This window comes from Sprattus sprattus (assembly GCF_963457725.1).
Source record: "Sprattus sprattus genome assembly, chromosome: 15".
Taxonomy (NCBI): domain Eukaryota; kingdom Metazoa; phylum Chordata; class Actinopteri; order Clupeiformes; family Clupeidae; genus Sprattus; species Sprattus sprattus.
This window is the reverse complement of record NC_137913.1, coordinates 4,007,970-4,031,831: the sequence shown is the minus strand read 5'-3', so window position 1 is coordinate 4,031,831 and position 23,862 is coordinate 4,007,970. Positions and strand designations below refer to the sequence as shown.

Sequence of the window (23,862 nt, the reverse complement as noted above, 5' to 3'; positions counted from 1 at the left end):
CACCTGACTGGTCCGTGTGATGCGCTATGAACCACTCAGCTGGTTCATTCAGAGAATGAAGCAGTTGCTGGTTCGCATGTCATATGTCACGTGATTTTTCCGTACCAAAGCAACCTTCGAAGCAGTGGTTTGATGGTTGGTGTAGTTTATGGTTTGAATCACGTTCCGGAGCTTCAGACTGCCATCACTATTCTGAACCCATTTCAAGCCTATGCAGTTCAATGCGTTGTCCAGAGGATGGTGCTACATACTATCTGTATTAAGAAATACGCACGGAAGTATGCGATCACATGACACAAAGTCTGCTCAATTCCATATTCGGCTGCAGTTGTTGACAACTCTAGAGATTTGCCAGGGTAAGACTGCTATCGCTAGTGATTTCAAACAATGCTTGAGTGTAACTTATCCATTGTAAATAACAAACAATCAGCTACAAAAAAACATCGTTCATTAGACCTATTCACTGTGATTACACCCTAAGTGAGTAATAGGGTTTGAAGTAAGTTAACCAGTGCCCTAAACAACCAGCCAGTTTATGGCAGTTCCGACAGGATAATGTCGGTCTTGGTGTTACGCCATTGGCATGTTGTTATGAGACCTTGTCAGTATTCAAGTCGACTGGAAGTTTGTAGCTTTTAAGTGTTAACATGTATCCCTAGCTCCAAAGAAAAGAAACCCCCTTTGCAAAAATGAATTGGTTTTCGCAAAATCGACGAAAATAAGGTTTGGGTGAAACAACACCAGTAAAGAAAAAAACAGGCTAACCGTTTGGTGAATGTAGTGAATGTAATCAGTCGGTCTTTTGTTACTAACTATTGCCTTGTCTTGTAATAGTAAAGATGTTGCACTATGTTTGAGCAGAAGAGACTGACTACATTGTGTAACTTGCCTCAAGCAGCACGTGTGACCCCAGAGTGGTCTCCATGGTTACAGACAACGTCGCCCTACTGATTCTTATGAATCCCAATACAGTTCCAGCGCCTAAACCATCTGATTTATTATATTGTGGCTATCAATAAATCATAATCGATGTACTTAAAGCTGCAGTAGGCAGCCCTTATACAAATAACTTGTCACATTTGCTAAAACTGTCATGTTATTCCCACAGAGTAGGCTTCCATTCTTGTGTAATCTACAGCAGTGTCTAATGCTAACAGAATCAGAATAATTTCTATTGGCTAAGTTGAATCAGTTCTCTGATTAGCCTAGCCTATAGACCCTTTTATGACCTACGTCATAAACGTTAAGCGCAAACATTCTGGAGGCAAAAAAGCGGAAATTTTAGCCATAGTTAGTGACAGTGCAAGAGGATTTTGGAGAGATAAAGCTAAGGATTTCTTCGTCTCGGTTTCTTCGTTAAAAAAATGCCATCTTGTTGTGTTGTGGGATGCCAAAACAGGTCAACTAAAAAAAAAAGGTCTCAATTTCTACCGCATTCCTTCGGGGAAAAGACTGTTTAATGCAAACAGGCGTAGATTCTGGCTTCAAGCTATAAAACGAGTGGACTGGACTGAAGACATCATTTAAAATGCACGCATATGTGGGTCACATTTTATATCCGGTAAGTGAATTTTGTTTATGTTAGCTGACTTGAAATTGTGTTAGTTAAATCTGAGATAACTTAGTTGGCCAAAACAGCTCCCTAGATAGCTAATGTTATCCATATCTAACTTTAGCCTTGCAATTTTAGGTTAACTTAACGTTAACGATATCTAACCATTAACGTTAGCTAACCGTTAATGTTAGCTAGTTCATAGTACATTCATTTATTCATTTCATACAATTATACAATGCATACAATGATCGTGGGTTGAGTCTGTGCTTAATTTACTCGTAGGAGAAGCCTCAATTAACTACGAAAGCCCCGACATTGTCCCTTCGCCAGAGCTAAATTGGAGAGGTAAGGCGTGTTTGCTCTTGATAAGTTAGCAGCCAACAGTGCCTGCAACCTAGAGCAGGTGATGTTAACTTATGGCATCAAAGCTAGCTATCCAAGGTAACATCGCCTGCTCTGTATTGCAAGCTTTGAGAGAAATGGCAGTCAGTAGTTACCTCTATTATGTGCAATCTAATCTTACAGATTTTCAAAGGAATAAACTGCTATCTGAGAGATCTGTTAAATCACCTTCCCTATTGACTACTGATCTTTGCCCTGGTGAGAACACACTTTTCAATTCAATCAAACATGTAAAATGTACTTGTGCTACTCATTATTTGTGTTGTCAGTAAAACTTATAATTCCTGTCTTCACATTAATGTCTTACAGTTGAAGATGAGCCCCATTGGAAGAGGATGCCATGTGCCCAAAGAAAGATTATGAAAATCTGAGGCACATGTATGAACAGATTCAGGTTGAATATGTGAGCCTGCACCAAGAGTTTGGTGAAATCCAAAATGAAAACAAGAAGCTAATAGAAGAGCTTCAGAACAACAAGTATTCTTACCACTCAATCAGAAATAACAGTGTACAGTTTATTTTTCTCACAGGAATAACTACTATAATCTTTGACTGGTTATTGAAAAAACTAAAAGGCAATGTAGAAAAGTTTACTGAAATACGTACCCTGGGAGATCACCTACTGATTGTGCTTATGAAACTTAGATTGGGTCTCACTAACACTGACATAGCATTTAGGTTTAAAGTATCGAACAGCACAATATCATGCATTTTGAGAACCTGGTTACCTTCTATGGCTAAAGTGTTGAAACCACTTATAAAATGGCCAAGTCAGACTGCTGTTTTAAAGAACATGCCCAAAAGTGCACAGAGATTTTTATAGACAGACCTAGTAACTTGACTGCCCAGGCCCAGACATGGTCTACATATAAACACCACAATACAGTTAAGTATTTAGTTGGCATTACACCCGCCGGGGCCATATCCTTTCTATCCCCAGGTTCGGGTGGCCGGGTGTCAGACAAGCAGATTACCAATCAATGGGATTTTTAGATCTTTTGGAGCCTACAGATGACATTTTAGCTGATGGGGGCTTTTTAATTAGAGAAGAGCTTGCCGCGTATGGTGCCACCCTGCTTATTCCAAATTTCACTGAAGGAAAAAGACAACTACCAGCTAATGAGGTTGACACATCAAGACAACTTTCACTTGTAAGAATTCACATAGAAAGAGTTATTGGCCGGTGGAAGAATTTTAAAATCTTACAATCGGTCATTCCAGTGTCACAAGTTGACCTCCTAGATGATATAGTGAATGTGTGTGGTGCCCTCACAAATCTCTGCAAGTCTGCTGTTTCCAAATGATATAAAATGAACTGTGTTTGCTGATAAATGTAATCCACAAATGATATTCAGACAAATAAATGACTATGTACTATACTTTCTTTATTAAATTAAAACTATTTGAACCTTGTCTTAAGCTCATGCTTTTTTACCTCTTTCACTGCTTTCTTTAAATTTGCACACAGCCGTAGTGGAAGTGGCTGTCACATTGGACACAGTGAATCATTTTACCATAGTCTGGCTTTTCACACTGTATGTAGGCTTGTGTTGTTTTACATGCTCCTGATGTACAAGATGCCCTCCCTGTCCTCCCCATCCTAACATAGAGCTCAATCTTTAACAGCACTGCTGCTGCATGGCTGCAACAAGACCCTATAGCCTGCAATGTCAGAGAAAAAAAATTGTATAAGACAAAAACGAGTATACTAAATGTGGCTATCATAACAAATATAAGTTGTATTGTAGCATAAATAAGAGTTACAACGCTTTTTTTTTGTTAGATGCCAAATAGCCTGGAAAATGTTTGAAACCTCAAGAATAGGTTTGGGCTTGGACGTACAGGAGACTTAAAAGAGTGTAAATATTAGCTCATTCGCTAACATTACAGTTAACCGTGGTTGCAATGGTTATGTAGTTCCTACACGTAAACCTTGACGATGAAACGTTTATGATAAGGTCGACTTACTCTGCCATGCATGTGCAATTTAACGTGAAGCGGTAGCGTTGGTGGGTTTGTTGATAAAAACACATGGTTTATACATTATTGTCTTTGTTCCTTGTCATTGGCTTGGTAGCACCTCAGATTTTAGGACGCAGAAATCATCATTGAGGTCGCAGTACTTAATATCCTGGAGTGGACATGCCCGCAGACAACGTAGTTATAGGCATCGAGTGACTTGAATGATCGTAATGTATCTTTTGTGTAAACACTGGGTTTTTCTATTAAGTATGTATAAATATCTGTCCATTTTGATGGGTCAACTATCCAATTCGTGATCGAATATGGATCGGGAAGTTGGATTCCATAACTTAATGTCAATTTATTAACGTAACTTCCGAGATCATTAGGATAAAGCGAACGCAGGTATGAACTTAAGCCATTTCTTTTGCCCCCAGAATGCGTGCGCAACCTAGAACGCTGAGCTTTGTTTACCAACGGCGAAAGGGTCTATTCTTCCCTGAAGTGTAACATCATGTAACCTTTTGTATTGGGTTCGGTGAAATTCTCACTTAGAAGATAGACAAACTGGAGTCAGACAAGGATGCTCTTGAACAGTTTATTTAATTAAATCTCACTCTTTCACTTTCCACACTCTAACGTCACTTCCTGAACCTCCAAAACATATCATGTCAACATCTAGTCACATTGATGAACTTTCAATAACTTAATACAACAGAGTAGTCCTAGATGGACCAAATGTTATTTATAAATGCCCAACTTAGATATAACTTCTTATTTAATTAACCTTTTCAACATAATAGAAAACGGTCCAGCTTACAATCATATTGTCTCTGTGTTGTCTGGGGCACATGACAGAAGCTGAGTTTGAAGTGGTATGCTGTGATGTAATAGCCTACAGCCAGTGTTGTGCATGAACGAGTTCAAAAGAACTATTCATGTTTACTTGTATGAACTGAACTTTGAACTAGTTCATGAGAGGTGTGAACTTGCACAACACTGCCTACAGCCTACTGGTCGCTTATGTTTTACAAGTACGGAGGATTTTCGTGAGGGGCATGTTCATGCTCTCATTATTTGAACAACAATTTTTTTCATATTCAAGCAGTCTAAAGACCCACCATTGAGATTCAGACATGGCAGCTCTTTCTATGAATCCCAAAGCGGAGATGGTGGAACGCTTTCTGGACTTTGCAGCCCGGGGAGACGTCGAGAAGGTGACCTCGATGATCTCCAACTCCTCCTTCCTGATCAACAAGAGCGGTGAGAACGGATGGACGGCGCTGATGCTCGCAGCACGTAACGGACACTTTGACGTTGTGAAAACTCTTCTCGCTAAAGGGTAATGTTACACAAGTAATTAATGTTACTAAAGTAATTGCTTTAAATGTATGGAGGCTATGGCTATGCGTTATTCGTTATGTAAGTAACAGTAGACCTACAGTGCCACTTGAAAGCATGTGAACCCCTTGAGCGCTTAAGAGTTTTCTGTTGTTTTACCATGATTTTTTCATCACCAATTTTCCATAGGTGAAATGTCAGGTTTATGTTTATCATTTGCATGTACTTGTTTAGAGGGAATTGTTTGAGTAGCCAAAAAAACTACATGAAACATGGAATTAGTGTATTTTCAAAAGTAAGTGAACCCCCAGCTGCATTGGTAAAGTCAAGAAGGTAACAGATTTGGTGAAACTTATTTGGGTGCTAAATTAGTCAATTAAGCAAACCAATCAACTGAGACATCCTTAGGAAAAGGGTTGGGCAACACACATTAAAAGAGAGAGGAAACCAACCAAACTACTGTAGTGCCAAGGGGTACCCAGACAGGCGCTGATGCACCATGAAGTTGTGAAAACTCTTCTCGCTAAAGGGTAATGTTACACAAGTAATTAATGTTACACAAGTAATTGCTTGAAATGTATAAAGGCTATGAGTTAAGTCATTCGTTATGTAAGTAACAGTAGACCTACAGTGCCACTTGAAAGCATGTGAACCCCTTGAGCACTTAAGAGTTTTCTGTTGTTTTACCATGATTTTTAAATGACCAATTTTCCATAGATAACATGAAACATGGAATTAGTGTATTTTCAAAAGTAAGTATGTTCTCGGATATCTCGTTTCCTCTCTGCATTGTTGATCTGTCTGGTACTACCCCTTGGCACTACAGTAGTTTGGTTGGTTTCCTCTCTCTTTTAATGTGTGTTGCCCAACCCTTTTCCCAAGGATGTCTCAGTTGATTGGTTTGCTTAATTGACTAATTAAGCACCCAAATATGTTTCACCAAATCTGTTACCTGCTTGACTTTACCAATGCAGCTGGGGGTTCACTTACTTTTGAAAATACACTAATTCCATGTTAAGTTATTTCAGAATCAGAATCAGACTTTTTATTGGCCAAGTAAGTTTGCACAGACAAGGAATTTGACCTGGTAAACTGGCTCTCAATGTGCTTACACAAAATATACATAGCATCACAATACAAAAACAAACACAATTCAAAAACAAACAGTGCAATGGTCTATGAAGTTTAATTTGTTGTGTAACTAACAGTAGACCTATATCCAAAATAAGAAATCTTAAATAAATGAATAGATGTTATCACAGAAATCTCTGTATGTTGTTCTTTTTAAAAAAAAGTGAAATCCCTGATATCTTCTATTACCTTTTTTTGTAAAGGTGTGACACATCACCTGTGAACCAATCAGAGCAGACTGCCTATGACATCGCCCGTTTCTGGGGTCACAAGCACATCGCCACGCTCTTGCGTCGCGGACAGGATGGGGATCCTCATCATCACGTGCTTCCAGACGTGCACGCAGACGGGGAGAACCTCTACTTCAACCATGAGTTCCTCGACAGGCTGAGTGAGAAGAGGACAGACAGCGCGTGGCTCACGGCCAAGCAGACGGCCCCAGACACAGTGTTCCTCCTCTTCTACAGCCTGAACCCACTCGTCACGTCAGAACCCCTAAAAGAAGACGGACGAGGGCACTGCTCCTACCAGTTGAGTCGACTGCGGCGGCCAGCAGTAGAGCCCCTTCTAGGTTAATACTAGTTTTGTAATAATTGTAAATTGAGAATTTAAAAATGTAATAGTTTATGAGAACTGTGAAGAAGTTGTGTTGCATGTGTAATGAAGAACTGAACATATATTCAGCCTGTGTGTGTGACATTTTCTAGGGCACCCCAACACCACGCTCATCTTCCTGGGGGTGGAGAAGCCGGCGGGGACGTGTGCCCCCAACACCGCGATGGAGGGAGCGGATGATGGACTGACGGCATGGTTTGCTGTGAGCACAGAGGAGGACCCCACTGAGCTCGTGACGTTCCCGGACGCTCAGTGCTCCTTCCTCCAAGCACCCATGCCAGGTCTCCTGAAGCTCAGTGACAACGAGGCAGGTAGGAGACTGAGGAACTCCCACTTACAGACATTTGCTAATTTACAAAGCCCAGGAGAATCAGAGCCTGTGTGTGTGTGTGTGTGTGTGTGTGTGTGTGTGTGTGTGTGTGTGTGTGTGTGTGTGTGTGTGTGTTTGTTTGTGTGTCTGTGTGTTTGTTTGTGTGTATGTGTGTGTGTGTGTGTGTGTGTGTTTGTTTGTGTGTATGTGTGTGTGTGTATGTGTGTGTCTCTCTCTGTTCAGGTGTGGTGGCCCAGGCCAGGGCTGTGTTGGCATGGCACAGCAGGTACAGTTTCTGCCCCACCTGTGGGAGTGGGACCCGCGTGGATGACGGAGGCCATAAGCGGACCTGCCTGAGGGAGGGCTGCAGAAGCCTCAGGGGCATCCACAACACCTGCTACCCAAGAGTCGGTGAGGAACACTCCATAACACTCTATTTCACACTATAACACTCTATTACACACAAAGCCTCAGGGGCATCCACAACACCTGCTACCCAAGAGTCGGTGAGGAACACTCCATAACACTCTATTTCACACTATAACGCTCTATAACACTCTATAACACTCTATTACACACTATAACACACTATAGCACACTATAACACTCTATTACACACTATAACACACTATCCATCACACTATAACACTCTATACCACTCTATAACACTCTATTACACACTATAACACTCTATAACACATTATAACACTCTATAACACTATATTACACACAAAGCCTCAGGGGCATCCACAACACCTGCTACCCAAGAGTCGGTGAGGAACACTCCATAACACTCTATTTCACACTATAACACTCTATTACACACTATAACACACTATAGCACACTATAACACTCTATTACACACTATAACGCTCTATAACACTCTATAACACTCTTTTACACACTATAACACTCTATTACACACAAAGCCTCAGGGGCATCCACAACACCTGCTACCCAAGAGTCGGTGAGGAACACTCCATAACACACTATTTCACACTATAACACTCTATTACACACTATAACACACTATAGCACACTATAACACTCTATTACACACTATAACACACTATCCATCACACTATAACACTCTACAACACTCTATAACACACTATTACACACTATAACACTCTATTACACAACTATAACACTCTATAACTCACAAAGCCTCAGGGGCATCCACAACACCTGCTACACAAGAGTCGGTGAGGAACACTCCATAACACACTATTTCACACTATAACAAAAAAAAAAACACTGTTTGAATGCAGCTCCGTGGCGGGAGTGACCCTGCATTACATTAACCAATTTCACAGACTGGTCCAATACTGTTTTGAAACACGGCATCCTCTTCTTCTGTGAATGGAACAATGTGTTGCCGTGGCAAATGGTGCTTCCTTATGCTTCCATCTGCACAAATGCCAATAATTAACATGACTATGACCTTGTTAATAGATTAGGCTAATCTTTAATATATTAGGCTGCTACTGACTGTGTTCTCTTCGTTCTGAGTTGTATGTAAGAAATGTCGCAATAATTTACTTGTGGCCATCGCGGACCACTAGGGGGGGCACTGGCGGACAACTGCTCTGGGCTCACTGTACCAGAGACACCACTGGTCATAACGTGTGTGCTCTGTTTGTCATCCCCTCTGCTTCTGTTGGTTGCTTCTGTTTGTGTTGTGAATCTAGTGGTAATCTGTCTCAAGTGTTTAGGGTTTGTGTTGTGAATCTAGTAGTAATCTGTCTCAAGTGTTTAGGGTTTGTGTTGTGAATCTAGTAGTAATCTGTCTCAAGTGTTAAGGGTTTGTGTCGTGAATCTAGTAGTAATCTGTCTCAAGTGTTAAGGGTTTGTGTCGTGAATCTAGTAGTAATCTGTCTCAAGTGTTTAGGGTTTGTGTTGTGAATCTAGTTGTAATCTGTCTCAAGTGTTAAGGGTTCTTGTTGTGAATCTAGTAGTAATCTGTCTGAAGTGTTTAGGGTTTGTGTTGTGAATCTAGTAGTAATCGGTCTGAAGTGTTAAGGGTTTGTGTTGTGAATCTAGTAGTAATCTGTGTTAAGGGTTTGTGTTGTGAATCTAGTAGTAATCTGTCTCAAGTGTTTAGGGTTTGTGTCGTGAATCTAGTAGTAATCTGTCTCAAGTGTTAAAGGTGCATTATGCAACAATTATGCTTCAGGATTAGGGTTAGGATAAGCAGTTTAACCTTAAAATAACAGCTTAAAAAAAATTGGGGCGCTACAATGACTTTTAATATGGAGAATTGCGTCCGTGCCATTGGCATAACAGGGTCGATAGGCATATAACTGCGTTCTGTAGTTTTGCCTGCCGCAGCCCGCCGACCTGACTTGTTTACCTTCTGCCGATCTAGTAAGTAGCTTATTTGCCGTCTTGCTTAGTCCTGTGTTGCACTTGCTTGATGATGTTTGACTGTCTAAGGACAGTCGTTGAGTAACTAGTTTGTCATAATGTCAAAGTCAGCACAAGAGATTTCGTTAGTTTTAGCTGCTAGCATAACTTTAGCGAATAGCTATTGATCCATAATGCACCTTTAAGGGTTTGTGTTGTGAATCTAGTAGTAATCTGTGTTTGCTTGTGTATCTATTCTGTGTTGTAGATCCAGTAGCCATCATGCTGGTCATCCACCCAGAAGGCAACCAGTGTCTGCTTGGGAGGAAGAAGGTTTTTCCTGCCGGGATGTTCTCGTGCCTTGCTGGGTTCATAGAGCCAGGTACAGCTATTACTCTTTCTTGCTGTGTGTGTGCGTGTGTGAGTGTGTGTGTGTGTGTGTGCGTGTGCGTGTGCGTGTGCGTGTGCGAGTGCGAGTGCGAGTGTGAGTGTGAGTGCGAGTGTGTGTGTGTGTGTGTGTGTGTGTGTGTGTGTGTGTGTGTGTGTGTGCGTGTGCGTGTGGGTGTGGGTGTACGTGTGCGTGTGTGTACATAAAGTCCTGCTGAGTTCATAGAGCCAGGTACAGCTATTACTCTTTCTTTTTTTTTTTCCACTGTCGGCATCTCTTAGGCCAATGGTTCTTAACCTTTTTGGAGGTACTGAACCCTGCAAGCTTCATCAGTGCATTTGCCGAACCCTTCGTAATTTGAAAAATAAAATATGATTTCTTCAAAACTTAGGTATGTATAAAAACGGCCTGACATTGCTAGTGTGAACCGGGCTATACTGTGTGTGTCTTGACCCCTGCCAAACCCCTGAGAGTGACTCAACGAACCCCTGGGGTTTGATCAAACCCAGGTTAAGAACCACTGTCTTAGGCCCTGAAGAGGAATAGCGTCCTCCAGGGAGGGAAGAGTGCGCATTACTATGTCCCCGTGAAAAAGCCGGGACGGCTATTACTCTTTCAAAATACACCATGTATCATAAAGTCCTGCTGGGTTCATCGAGCCAGGTACATTTATTACTCTTTCAAAATACACCATGTATCATAAAGTCTGGCTGGGTTCATAGAGCCAGGTACAGCTGTTACTCTTTCAAAATGCAGTATGCATCATATTGTCTTTAAGTAATCATGGAGGCCTAGTTATCTTTTTTTGACATCCCAGCTCAGATAATTAAAACATTTAGCGTAATAAAAAAAGGAAATGTTTGGTTTAACCAGAGTATTTTAGATTACATTAGATTCTCAAAAAAAACTGCTTTTCGTATCTTTTGTTTACTTACATAACCCAGGGACTAAAGTAACATGTTGTTTCGATAACGTGTACTTTTAGCTTAGCCAGACGTTATAATAGCATAAATATTTCCTTGACGAGTACTATGTCTGCTTCAAGACTTGATCATTGGTAGAATTTAATGTAACAATGTTGTGGTCTTTTTACATTATCATATCAAATGGTATCATATGTATCTATGAATATTTATATAATATTTCTCACCAAACTTTCTTTGAGAAGTTTTTTCTTTACTTTTATTATTTTCTACAAGGTAGATAACACTTTTTTTGTTTAGTACATCATTCCATATGTGTTATTTCGTAATTTAAATGTCTTCAGTGTTAATCTACAATTTAGAAAATAATAAAAGTAAAGAACAAACTTATACAAAAAATGAAAGGTGTGTCCAATCTTTTGACTGGTACTGTACGTGCTATGTAATGTGCCGTGTGTTCTGATTGACAGGTGAGACTGTAGAGGAGGGGGCGAGGAGAGAGGTTTGGGAGGAGAGTGGCGTTCGAGTCGGATCCGTGCGATACGTCACTAGCCAGCCCTGGCCCATGCCATCCTCACTCATGATTGGTTGCCATGCAGTAGCCTTGACAACCGCTATTAATGTAGACCAAAATGAGATCGAGGAGGCTCGGTGGTTCACACGGCAACAGGTGAGGTTGACGCCAAACATCACAGGTGTTGTCTATGAAGATGTCTTTCAAAAGGTTGTGTGTGTGTGTGTGTGCGTGTGTGTATGTGTGTGTGTGTGTGTGTGTGTGTGTGCGTGCGAGTGTGTGCGAGTGTGTGCTCGGCTGGACATCAGCGTCTAACACAGGAGTTGTTTTATAAATCCACACTTCAAAAGGTACAGAAAAATGTACTTTGGAATTTAATGAGTACATTAGTACAACAGTTAATGTTATTTACTGCACTATTGATCAAGAGTCATGTCATGCATGGGAATATAGGAAGCAAACTGTTCATAGCTGCGTGTCCTTCCAACTTTTTAATGCAAAATTTGAACATTTAAATTGGAAATTTGGGTTGGAAAAACCTGAGATTCGGCCAAAATTAAATGTTATTGTCGGTGGATTACCTCAAGTTTGGAACCCACAGCTGCTCACAACTGCTCCCTTGACTAGGAGTGTCTGTTTTTTATTTGCACTGATGGAAACACGCACAGACTTGCATTTTTTCATGAATGCTCTTAAAATATGCAAATTAGTGGGATGGAAACAGATCTTATGTTGTGTTAAGAATTACATCATATTAAGGTCAAATACAACAAACTTTATAATAACTGCCCCGACTGCCCATATGATCACATGTCCTTTATAATACCTGCCCCTACTCTGCCCATATGATCACATGTCCTTTATAATAACTGCCCCAACTCTGCCCATATGATCACATGTCCTTTATAATAACTGCCCCAACTCTGCCCAGATGATCATGTCTTTATAATAACTGCCCTGACTGCCCATATGATCACATGTCCTTTATAATAACTGCCCCGACTCTGCCCCTTTATAATAACTGCCCTGACTGCTCATATGATCACATGTCCTTTATAATAACTGCCCCGACTCTGCCCAAATGATCACATGTCCTTTATAATAACTGCCCCAACTCTGCCCATATGATAACATGTCCTTTATAATAACTGCCCTGACTGCTCATATGATCACATGTCCTTTATAATAACTGCCCCAACTCTGCCCATATGATCACATGTCCTTTATAATAACTGCCCCAACTCTGCCCATATGATCCCATGTCCTTTATAATAACTGCCCCAACTCTGCCCCTTTATAATAACTGCCCTGACTGCTCATATGATCACATGTCCTTTATAATAACTGCCCCAACTCTGCCCATATGATCACATGTCCTTTATAATAACTGCCCCAACTCTGCCCATATGATCACATGTCCTTTATAATAACTGCCCCAACTCTGCCCATATGATCCCATGTACTTTATAATAACTGCCCCAACTCTGCCCCTTTATAATAACTGCCCTGACTGCTCATATGATCACATGTCCTTTATAATAACTGCCCCAACTCTGCCCATATGATCACATGTCCTTTATAATAACTGCCCTGACTGCCCATATGATCACATGTCCTTTATAATAACTGCCCCAACTCTGCCCAAATGATCACATGTCCTTTATAATAACTGCCCCTGACTCTGCCCATATGATAACATGTCCTTTATAATAACTGCCCTGACTGCCCATATGATCACATGTCCTTTATAATAACTGCCCCGACTCTGCCCATATGATCACATGTCCTTTATAATAACTGCCCCGACTCTGCCCATATGATCACATGTCCTTTATAATAACTGCCCCGACTCTGCCCATATGATCACATGTCCTTTATAATAACTGCCCCTGACTCTGCCCATATGATAACATGTCCTTTATAATAACTGCCCCTGACTCTGCCCATATGATAACATGTCCTTTATAATAACTGCCCTGACTGCCCATATGATCACATGTCCTTTATAATAACTGCCCCGACTCTGCCCATATGATCACATGTCCTTTATAATAACTGCCCCGACTCTGATCACATGTCCTTTATAATAACTGCCCCAACTCTGATCACATGTCCTTTATAATAACTGCCCCGACTCTGCCCATATGATCACATGTCCTTTATAATAACTGCCCCAACTCTGATCACATGTCCTTTATAATAACTGCCCTGACTGCCCATATGATCACATGTCCTTTATAATAACTGCCCCAACTCTGCCCATATTATCCCATGTCCTTTTTAATAACTGCCCCAACGTCTGTGGAACCAGCTCCCTCAGGACATTAGATCCGCCCCCTCCATTTCTGCCTTCAAGTCTCGGCTAAAAACCCACTTTTACTCCCTGGCCTTCCTTTCCCCCTAACTGTTAACCCCCTGTTCTTGTCTATGTGGGGTGTCCTGTTATTGAATGTTATTGCACTTTGTATTGGATATTAGGACTTATGGTCAATATTGTATTATTTGCCTTTTATTGTCATTGTACAGCACTTTGGTCAGTTTATGCTGTATTTAAATGTGCTCTATAAATAAAACTTACTTACTTACTTACTGACTCTGCTCATATGCTCACATGTCCTTTATTTGCTGCCTCCTCTCCAGGTGATAGATGCTTCTGTGAAAGCGAAGCACGCGGTTTTCTCCCTGCCACCGAGACAAGCGATCGCCCACTACCTCATCAAACACTGGATCGGCATGCAGGCCAACCTTTGAACTGAGGGGAGAAATCTGCCATGACTTTTCACTCTCTTTTCAACAACAGAGAGCCAGGGGGACTGCTATCATCATGCATAGAAATGTTTTATTTAAGGCTTCAGATGTCATTGCTGATAGAAATGGGAGATATGTTATTGTGACTGGAACTCTATTCAATACCCCTGTGGTGCTGGCCAATGTTTATGCTCTTAACTATGATGATGGGGACACATCTGCTTGGGATTCCAAAAGGCCCATTTATATTTATTTCAGTGGACATTCTGCCTTGTTGCCATGGGTACAGCCATCTGGCTAATTAATGTGGTAGCATCCTAGGTAGCTAGCAAGGTCAGCTGCAAAGTTCATATCTGATGAAACATTCATTATCAGTCAGGGATCTGTGAATGATAGGATCATGAAGTTAAAAAAAAAAAAAAAAAAAATGTGACGTTCTTTATTGTTCTGCCTGTCTTCCGTGGTCTTGAACTAGTTAACTTATGTTAGTTATGGAGGTAGCTGATTTACCATAGAAATGACGTGTTCTACTTTTGACACTTATCGCCTGGACTATAAATTCACCTTAAAATATTGCTGCAGTTCTGCTGTTTAAAAAAAGCACCGGACTTCAATTTCTCTTCATCTGCCGTGAAGCGCAATCACACGTTGAAAGAGACTTTCAGCCACAAAAACTATTTTAAGCTACAGAGCTGTGTCATAAACCACAGGTTATTGGCCTAGTACTTACCACTTTTAAAGCATATCTAAATTTGAAACATCAGTCATTGATAGTCAAAATACCTTAATTGATTTAATACCATAGAACAGTGATTTTCAACTGGTTTTGTCCCAGGGACCACCATTCTGACTAGAAAAGTAATCTGCGGCCCACTGATGTGCCAGTGATTCCCAAACCATTTTACAGTCCCGTACCTTCTTTTTCATGTTTGTAACCCCGGTTGAAAACCCCTGTCATAGAGCCCTTACAGGCTACCAAAACCTTTTTCAGTCATACAGAACTCTTCTGGCCGGAAAGGGCTCTTTGTGTGAAATGCAGTTCATGTGGATTTCTCAGGCACTTGGCTCTGTAAAGTGTGTGTGTGTGTGTGTGTGTGTGTGTGTGTGTGTGTGTGTGTGTGTATCCGTGTGTTTGTCCGTGTGTATGTGTGATTATGAACTTGACTTGCAGTCCTCTCTTTTTCCCACTGTCTGTTTCTGTTCAAAGACTATAACATAGCTATTCAAAATCATCTTTATGATCTTCAGGCACTGGGCTCTGTAAAGTGTGTGTGTGTGTATGTGTCGGTGCGCGCGCATGCGTGTGTGTGTGTGTGTGTGACTATAACATAGCCATTCAAAACCATCTTTATGATTCTACCACCAAGTGACCTACAGTGAGTTGTGATTATCACAGCCTTTCAGTGACATTTTTCAGTTTAAATGTAACTGGATATTAATGCTGTTGAGATGACCTGAATGCTACCTGATTTGAGGTATTTATACCTTATCAATATTTGAATGTTGATGATGGAATAAAAGTATTTGAGTCAGTTCCCAGTAACTGTTCCAGTGATTGTGTCCAGTTACTGATCTTTGCCATTTAGGGACACCATAGCTATGTATGCGTTTCCCATAAATCCAGTATCCATAATAACATCATAATATCCATAATGGTTTTAATTGATAATAAAGCATTGCAATGTTTGAGATAAATCTTTATAGCAAGTGATACAATATAGTGCATTATTAAACATAATGTCCCCTTCAATAACATGACATTACTGCCATTATAAAAATCAGGACACAGTAGGCACATAAAGAACATTTGAACATTGTATTACTGCAATTACTAGTATACCTATTATGTAAGAGATATGTTTTTCCTACTCCAGAACAAAAGTTTATTTTCACCATGTTTCAATCAGTCCATATGTCCAAACCCAAAATGGCAGCTTTAGCCCAGTAAAGTAGTCTTTTACTATTAGCATTTAGCCCAGTAAAGTAGTCTTTTACAATTAGCTTTAGTCCAGTCAAGTAGTCTTTTACTATTAGCTTTAGCCCAGTAAAGTAGTCTTTTACTATTAGCTTTAGCCCAGTAGTCATTTACTATTAGCTTTAGCCCAGTAGTCATTTACTATTAGCTTTAGCCCAGTAGTCATTAACTATTAGCCTAGCCCAGTAATTTACTATTAGCTTTAGCCCAGGAGTCATTAACTATTAGCTTTAGTCCAGTAAAGTAGGCATTAACTATTAGTAAACAACAGCTTAATGGTGATGGATGCTTTATATCTTTAATGAAATCTAGCTGTGCTGTTGTCACAGCCCACATCCTGCACTGAAGGCAAAAATATTATCTTAGATCTACTTTCTTTACTCAGTCATCCTATCTACACCCAGATCTAAGAGCGCTCAAGAGTTGTTGCAATCCATTAAGCGAAGGTTTCTGCCCCAGAAATAATCATTTAAAAATATATATAATTATATGATCTGCATGAGCCTGAGGCAGATCACAGGCGGAGTTGACCTTGTGAGGTTGGTGGGAAATTAGTTGGAATATTGCTGACAGTTACCGCCAGCCTCGATGTGTGTGTGTGTGTGTGTGTGTGTGTTACAGCCAGCCTCGCTGTGTGTGTGTGTGTGTGTGTGTGTGTGTATGTGTGTGCGTGTGTTACGGCCAGCCTCAATGTGTGTGTGTGTGTGCGTGCGTGTGTTACGGCAAGGCTCGCTGTGTGTGTGTGTGTGTGTGTGTGTGTGTGTGTGTGTGTGTGTGTGTGTTACAGCCAGCCTCGTTGACTGCAACATCAAATGACCCAGAGTCAAAGGGGCTCGTGTCTAGGTGGTATTTATTACAAGAGAACTGCAACAAAGAACTTCTAAACATTAGACATAAGTTGAACGTTGTCTAGAAGTTCGGAACAGGACGTGAGGCCACTCGTTGATGGCAGGAAAAAGCGCCCTCATCCATGGCAGAGCACGGTTTATAAAGAGAACGCCTCCACCCCCCAATATAGGTTGTACCTGAAACCTATTAACGGAACAGAAAACACAAAAGAGCAGGCACGAACTAAAGAAAAGAGCTACGGGAGCGACCGGGACGTTAAAGAGGACCGTAACACTGACATAACCTGCTTTAAATGCTGAGGAATGCTGTCTATATTAGTAATAACGGTTTAAGGAACAAAGCTTCTTGAGGACATGTTGCTTGTGGTGTGAGGATTGTCGATGGAAAGGTCTTAGGCCAAAGCAGGTATTCCTTCAATATAATCTAAGTGAGCTTTAAAATGAGTGCTTTCTATATCAGCTACAATAGATGGTCTAGGAGTTGTATCGAAATCGCCAGTTTTTTCCTTGGCACAAACACATTTATCACAATCACTGTTTTCAGGAAAAGTGATACTGTAAACATATCCTGCATTGCTATGGGTGGGAGGGCCTTCAGCCTGGTCTCCAAAGGTCAAAGACACATTAATCCCTTCTCTCAAGGTCAAAGACGCATTAGTCCCTTCTCTCAAGGTCAAAGACGCATTAATCCCTGCATATTCGATCCTTTCATGGGTCTCATTTTTTGAGTTCACGACATTTGCTCTTGTGTTGTCTTCAGTCATCAAGTACGTCTTCTCCTCCACCTGCATCTCAGCAACACAGAGGTCCTCCACCTGCAGCACCTGCTGGTCAACACCTGTCTGTCCAGAACAGAGATCTAGTTTAGACTCAAAAACACTAGCTCGCCAGAGTTTGGCCCTGTAGTATATTGATACTTTAACTGTGTAGCTAGACCATGCTATCTTATTGGTAGTTAAACAGTGCCATCTAGTGGTGATCTAGGTATGTGGTAATCCCCGTATGTTGCCTGTGTGAGTTAGTCTGAGAGTGGCAATAAAGAGAAGCACACGTGTGTAAGTTTGTCTCCGTCATCTTTAGCTGTTAGGAATATATTAACAGTGTAAGAGCAGTCCGAATATATTACAGCCGTAATGGAAACATGGCTTTTCAACTGGTCGTATAAGAGACACAAAACTATCACCACTGTTGGGTAGGAAGTTCATATTTGATCTATGAATGACAAACAAAGCCAGTGCTTCTTCTCGGGGCGACAGTGGTACAGGCAGGGCCGTGTCTAACGAATGGGCTGACTGGGCTGCAGCCCCGGGCCTCGCCACCAGGGGGGCCTCAGGTCGCCCGATGTCGAGTGAGTCAACGGCACCGCACCGCGCATAACATTAGAAACATTCAGAGTGAAACAAATTATAATGCGCGAAAATGTCCGGTCAAAGAAAGCACGAGAGTGGGGCCAAAAGACTGGTCCGTGGACCGTGACCTTCTAATCGCAAAAGCCCTCAAGTGCAAAGTAAGACTGAAGAAGATTAATTCACATTTCTAAACTTTGCTTTGGTTCGCACCACATCATTAAGACAGGGATAAACGCTTTTAATAACGCGCTTTCAAATACGATGATGCAGGTAACAAGCCAGGCTTCCCGGTTCCATCTAAATAGGCCTAATAAAACGTAAATTCTTTCAGCAATTGAAGATGTATGAGTTCTTATCCTCACGCATATCGCTGCAGATTAGGCTAATTCATTGAAAATTATAGACAAATTATGTGCAAGCCAGTTAGACATAGCTAAGTGAAATGTTTTAGCTCTATAGAATCTTCTATTTTCGCAGTCATGGTCAAATATTAGTGTAGAGGTTTTCACTGAGGTTTTTTGTCAGATCAGCAGGACTAAATAGGTTCTACACTCAGTCCAGTTTGTGAGGTATTGCGCAATCTGAGATGAAGCACAGCTCGTCGTTGCCTCATCGTCTTGCTGTCTCCTGTCTGTTTGAACAGGACATGCGCAAATTCAGCGATTTTGATTATAAAACTGCTCGAAATGATTGGAATCATGCAGAAAATACATTTATATCACAGACCAGTAGGAAATATTTATTTCCTTTGATCGTTATTTGTTTTTTTACTTTAATGATGACAGGTGAAGCTCTGCCTCCCCTGACCGCACGTCGGTGCTCTCGCATAGAAACGTGGGCGCGGAGCCAAGCTGTTGCTTCACTAATAGGCATATGCTTAATCAATTCGTTATTTCATTCCCTGGCTATTTAGCCTTGTTTTTGCTTTTGAATGAATGGAAATATGTATACATTTGCATTATTGGTTTATTATTGTCTACAGTGTAGTCTACTACATACATACATTTTATCCTTGGCTTTAGACTGATCATATTTATAGAGTGGTTCTGTGGACTTTAAAACACTGATGTGACAGTGCACCTGGCGTGGGTTTGTGTGCGTGTCACGATGTGCGTCGGGGCGATATAGGGGCCTCATCCTGGTAATTAGCCCCAGGCCTCAAAATGTCTTAATCCGGCCCTGGGTACAGGAGGTACAGAAGTCTTTTAGTAATCAGAAGGTTGCTAGTTCGATTCCCTGTCGAAGTGTCCTTGAGCAAGACACTGCAACCCTAAGTGCTCCTGATGTGCAGTGTGCCATCAGTGTTTAATGTAAAAATTGTAAGTCGCTTCGGATAAAAGTGTTTGCTAAATGACTAAATATGAATGTAAATGTAAGAGACATAAAACTACCTCCACTGTTGGGTAGGAAGTAAATATTTGATCCATGAATGACAAACAAAGTCAGTGCTTCTTCTCACCACATGAGAGCCCAGGAGCCAGCGGCCAGCCACACTCTGCTCAGGGTCTGCCACATGCAGGAGGATGTGCTTCCTGTAGCTGTTCAGGACAAAATAAATCAAGTCGATGTTAAATACTTTAATTAGGGTATTTATACGCATAATCGCATAATCATCCAATTCTTCATCATCTTGTTCTTCCTTTGAAGTCTATGGCAGCCCCAAGAGTGGTGTGGTAAAAAAAAAAAAGAGATTTGAGATTTGGCACACTGATATAGGGGAAAGTCTTTTCACCAAGTTTCATTTGTTCATCTCGGACGCTCTAGCGCCACCATCGGGTCAAAGTTGGAGGTGTGTTTACGCAACTTCTGATTGAAATGCCTGATTTTCAATCCAAGGTCAGCGCATCCTATGACTTCCATGTTGGACCACTAATTGGATTTTTCACAGAGAACACATTTTTTCCAAACATCACCAACTTTGGTACAGATCATAGTTAGACCAAACTCCACCACTATCAGATGTATTTTAAAAAAAAAGTTTTTTTAAATCATTCCTCTGTTACAGCCAATCGAAAATGATGGCAAAGCTTCGAAACAGGAAGTGAGTAATACTTTAGCCAGTCTTTTGTCATTTGTAGTGAAACTTGTTGAGTGCTTACAGTCATGCCCTGCTTGACTGCTTGGCCCCCTCATTGCTGCTAAAAGCTGTTGTTGTAATTATCCAATTAAGGTAAAGCAGCGGAAAATATAGACATAGATATCCTACTTTTCCTTACTTCTATCCTATCACTCACACAATTCGAGATGTGACGGAGAAAACACCAGTTGCAAAGACAAGAATGAGTAGAGGAACAACTATCATTATAGTCTCAGCTGCCTCTGAAAGAACACAAACACAAACACAAACAACAACACAAACAATCAACAATCAAGAATACGGTATATGCAGAGGCTGTGTAGAACCAGACATTCTCTAATAGTATGAACTCAGCATGCATTTAAATGTGTCAAACACCAAAAGTTTTTACCTTCCTGCGGATCCCGCCTCAGCGTGGTGAAGTCTTGTTTATCTATAGAAGTCCGCCCATCGTTGGTCGTCGCGACAACGTGGACCGAGTATTCAGTGTTAGCCCGCAGTGAGAGAAATGAGCACTCATTCATGTCTGGAGTGACTGTGACGGCTGGGGATCAGAGAAAAACAGGAGACACATCTAAAGGACTCACTCATGACAGAGAACAACACAAGACACATCTAAAGGACAACAACACAAGGCACATCTAAAGGACAACAACACAAGGCACATCTAAAGGAGAACAACACAAGACACATCTAAATGACTCACTCATGACAGAGAACAACAGGAGACACATCTAAATGACTCACTCATGACAGAGAACAACAGGAGACACATCTAAATGACTCACTCATGACAGAGAACAACAGGAGACACATCTAAATGACTCACTCATGACAGAGAACAACAGGAGACACATCTAAATGACTCACTCATGACAGAGAACAACAGGAGACACATCTAAATGACTCACTCATGACAGAGAACAACAGGAGACACATCTAAATGACTCACTCATGACAGAGAACAACAGGAGACACATCTAAATGACTCACTCATGACAGAGAACAACAGGAGACACATCTAAATGACTCACTCATGACAGAGAACAACAGGAGACACATCTAAATGACTCACTCATGACAGAGAACAACAGGAGACACATCTAAATGACTCACTCATGACAGAGAACAACAGGAGACACATCTAAAGGACAACAACACAAGACACATCTAAATGACTCACTCATGACAGAGAACAACACAAGACACATCTAAAGGGGAACAACACAAGACACTAAAGGGGAGCTAAAGAAAGGCAAACATAAAATGCAGAAAAAAAAACTTAATTGAAGAAATAAGAGGCACAGAACGCATGACACTACAAAGACAAACGTGGGGTTATATAATTGCCTATATAATCAGTGTTCACTTTCATGAAGTCAAAGGGGTTGCACGTAGATGCTTTATCAGTTGTGAAATGGGAGTTGGTCGTGCTATCGGTGCGGGGCCTGTGGGTGTACTCCACCGACGGCAAACTGTGGGTGCAGTGGGATACGGACCCGGCCAGGCCCGTGACTGAGTTTGCCCTGGAACGGGTGGCTGAAGCAGACCCAAACGACTCCTACTGGACGTGGGTGGAAGGCTCTGGCCGTGTCCACACTGCTCTCACAGGTGTGTGGTTCACACGGCCAAACACATACACACACACAAACACGCCCACACACACACTCACACACACACTCACACTGATTTCCACGGAGGCTCCGGAGCTCCAGGCTGTACTGGAGGATGTTGGTCTGGTGCCGCTTCCTCTGCCACAGCCACTTCATGACGGCCCGCTGGTTGGTCACCATGGCAACTCTCAAACCGACCACAGCCACCAAAGCTAATGAACAGTGACATTGGAAAAATAATGAACAGTGACATAGGAAAGCTAATGAACAGTGACATTGGAAAGCTAACAGTGACATAGGAAAGAAGCTAATGAACAGTGACATTGGAAAGCTAACAGTGACATAGGAATAAAGCTAATGAACAGCGACATTGGAAAGCTAACAGTGACATAGGAAAGAAGCTAATGAACAGTGACATTGGAAAGCTAATGAACAGTGACATTCAAAATAAAGCTTATGAACAGTGACATTGGAAAGCTAACAGTGACATTGGAAAGCTAATGAACAGCGACATTGGAAAGCTAATAGCGACATTGGAAAGCTAACAATGACATTGGAAAGCTAACAGTGACATTGGAAAACCTAACAGTGACATTGGAAAAGCTAACAGTGACATTGGAAAGCTAACAGCGACATTGGAAAGCTAACAGCGACATTGGAAAGCTAACAGTGACATTGGAAAGCTAACAGTGACATTGGAAAGTAATTTCAGTGAAACACTTGTGACACGTGACGAGTGCAAAGCAATAGTTAACATTCACGAACATTTGGTGTGATGAAGTGATTTACCATTCTAACGCTTCTATCTGTTTGCTTATTCTAATCTGTCTAGCAGTTTCAATGTCATTTCAAATTACATTAATGCACATTCATCTCTTTCTTTAATTATCTTTCACGGTTTTGTGTGGCCAGTGAAAGTGTTTGCTTGGACGGAACCCACCTCCACTCTCCAGGTTGGCCTGCAGCGAGCTGGGTGGGCCACACTCTCTACCAGAGATGGGGTACACACTGACCGTGTACGTATGCTTGGGATCAATATCTCCTGGAATAAAGACAACAGACAATCTTCTTATTTAATGACAACAGATTTAAACCAAACCAGTTTTAAAACACATAATTACATTCAAGTGATAGTGCCTCTGCGTATGAATGGAGCTGTCCTTCAGGCCGTGTGTGTGAGTGTGAGTGTGTGTGTATGTGTGTGTGTGCGTGTGTGTGTGTGCGTGTGTGTGTGTGCGTGTGTGTGTGTGCGTGTGTGTGTGTAAGTGTGTGCGTGTGTGCGCACGCGCGCGCGTGTGTGTGCGTGAGTGTATGTGTGTGTGTGTGTGTGCCAGCGTGTGTGTGTGTGCGCAGGTGTGTGTGTGCTTGCGTGTGAGTGTGTGTGTGTGTGTGAGTGTGTGTGCGTGTGCGTGTGTGCCCGCACGTGTGAGTGAGTGTGTGTGTGTGTTTGGCCGTGTGCACCACACACCTGTGAGAGCAGTGGGGACACGGCCAGAGCCTTCCACCCACATCCAGTGAGAGTCGTTTGGGTCTGCTTCAGCCACCCGTTCCAGGGCAAACTCAGACACGGGCCTGGCCGGGTCCGTATCCCACTGCACCCACAGTTTGCCTTCGGTGGAGTACACCCACAGGCTCCGCACCAAAGGCACGGATGGCAACGCTGGCACACACAGGCCCCGCAGCGATGGCACGTCTGACAAACAGAAAAACCAACAAAAACAAACACCAAACAAACAAACACAAAACAGACATCCGACACACATC

The 23,862-nt window shown here is 41.7% G+C and overlaps 1 protein-coding gene and 1 long non-coding RNA gene across 3 annotated transcripts; both read left to right on the top strand.

Annotated features, from left to right (window-relative positions):
• Positions 1–321: 321 nt before the first annotated feature.
• On the top strand, positions 322–15,769 carry nudt12 (nudix (nucleoside diphosphate linked moiety X)-type motif 12). Of its 2 annotated transcripts, none has more exons than XM_080852296.1 (8): positions 322–356; positions 5,028–5,261; positions 6,595–6,962; positions 7,099–7,317; positions 7,560–7,727; positions 9,932–10,045; positions 11,445–11,644; positions 14,129–15,769. In XM_080852296.1, the coding sequence occupies exons 2-8, from the start codon at positions 5,056–5,058 to the stop codon at positions 14,237–14,239; spliced, it is 1,386 nt and encodes a 461-aa protein (XP_080708422.1). In that variant the 5' UTR covers positions 322–356; positions 5,028–5,055; the 3' UTR covers positions 14,240–15,769. The 2 variants fall into 2 exon arrangements, with proteins under 2 accessions (XP_080708422.1, XP_080708421.1); XM_080852295.1 differs by having other exon boundaries at positions 328–356; positions 5,025–5,261.
• Positions 481–3,370, top strand: LOC308376116. The gene is made up of 4 exons (XR_013968907.1): positions 481–1,561; positions 1,838–1,900; positions 2,081–2,155; positions 2,267–3,370. It is a non-coding gene; the product is annotated as an uncharacterized lncRNA (long non-coding RNA).
• Positions 15,770–23,862: the final 8,093 nt, after the last annotated feature.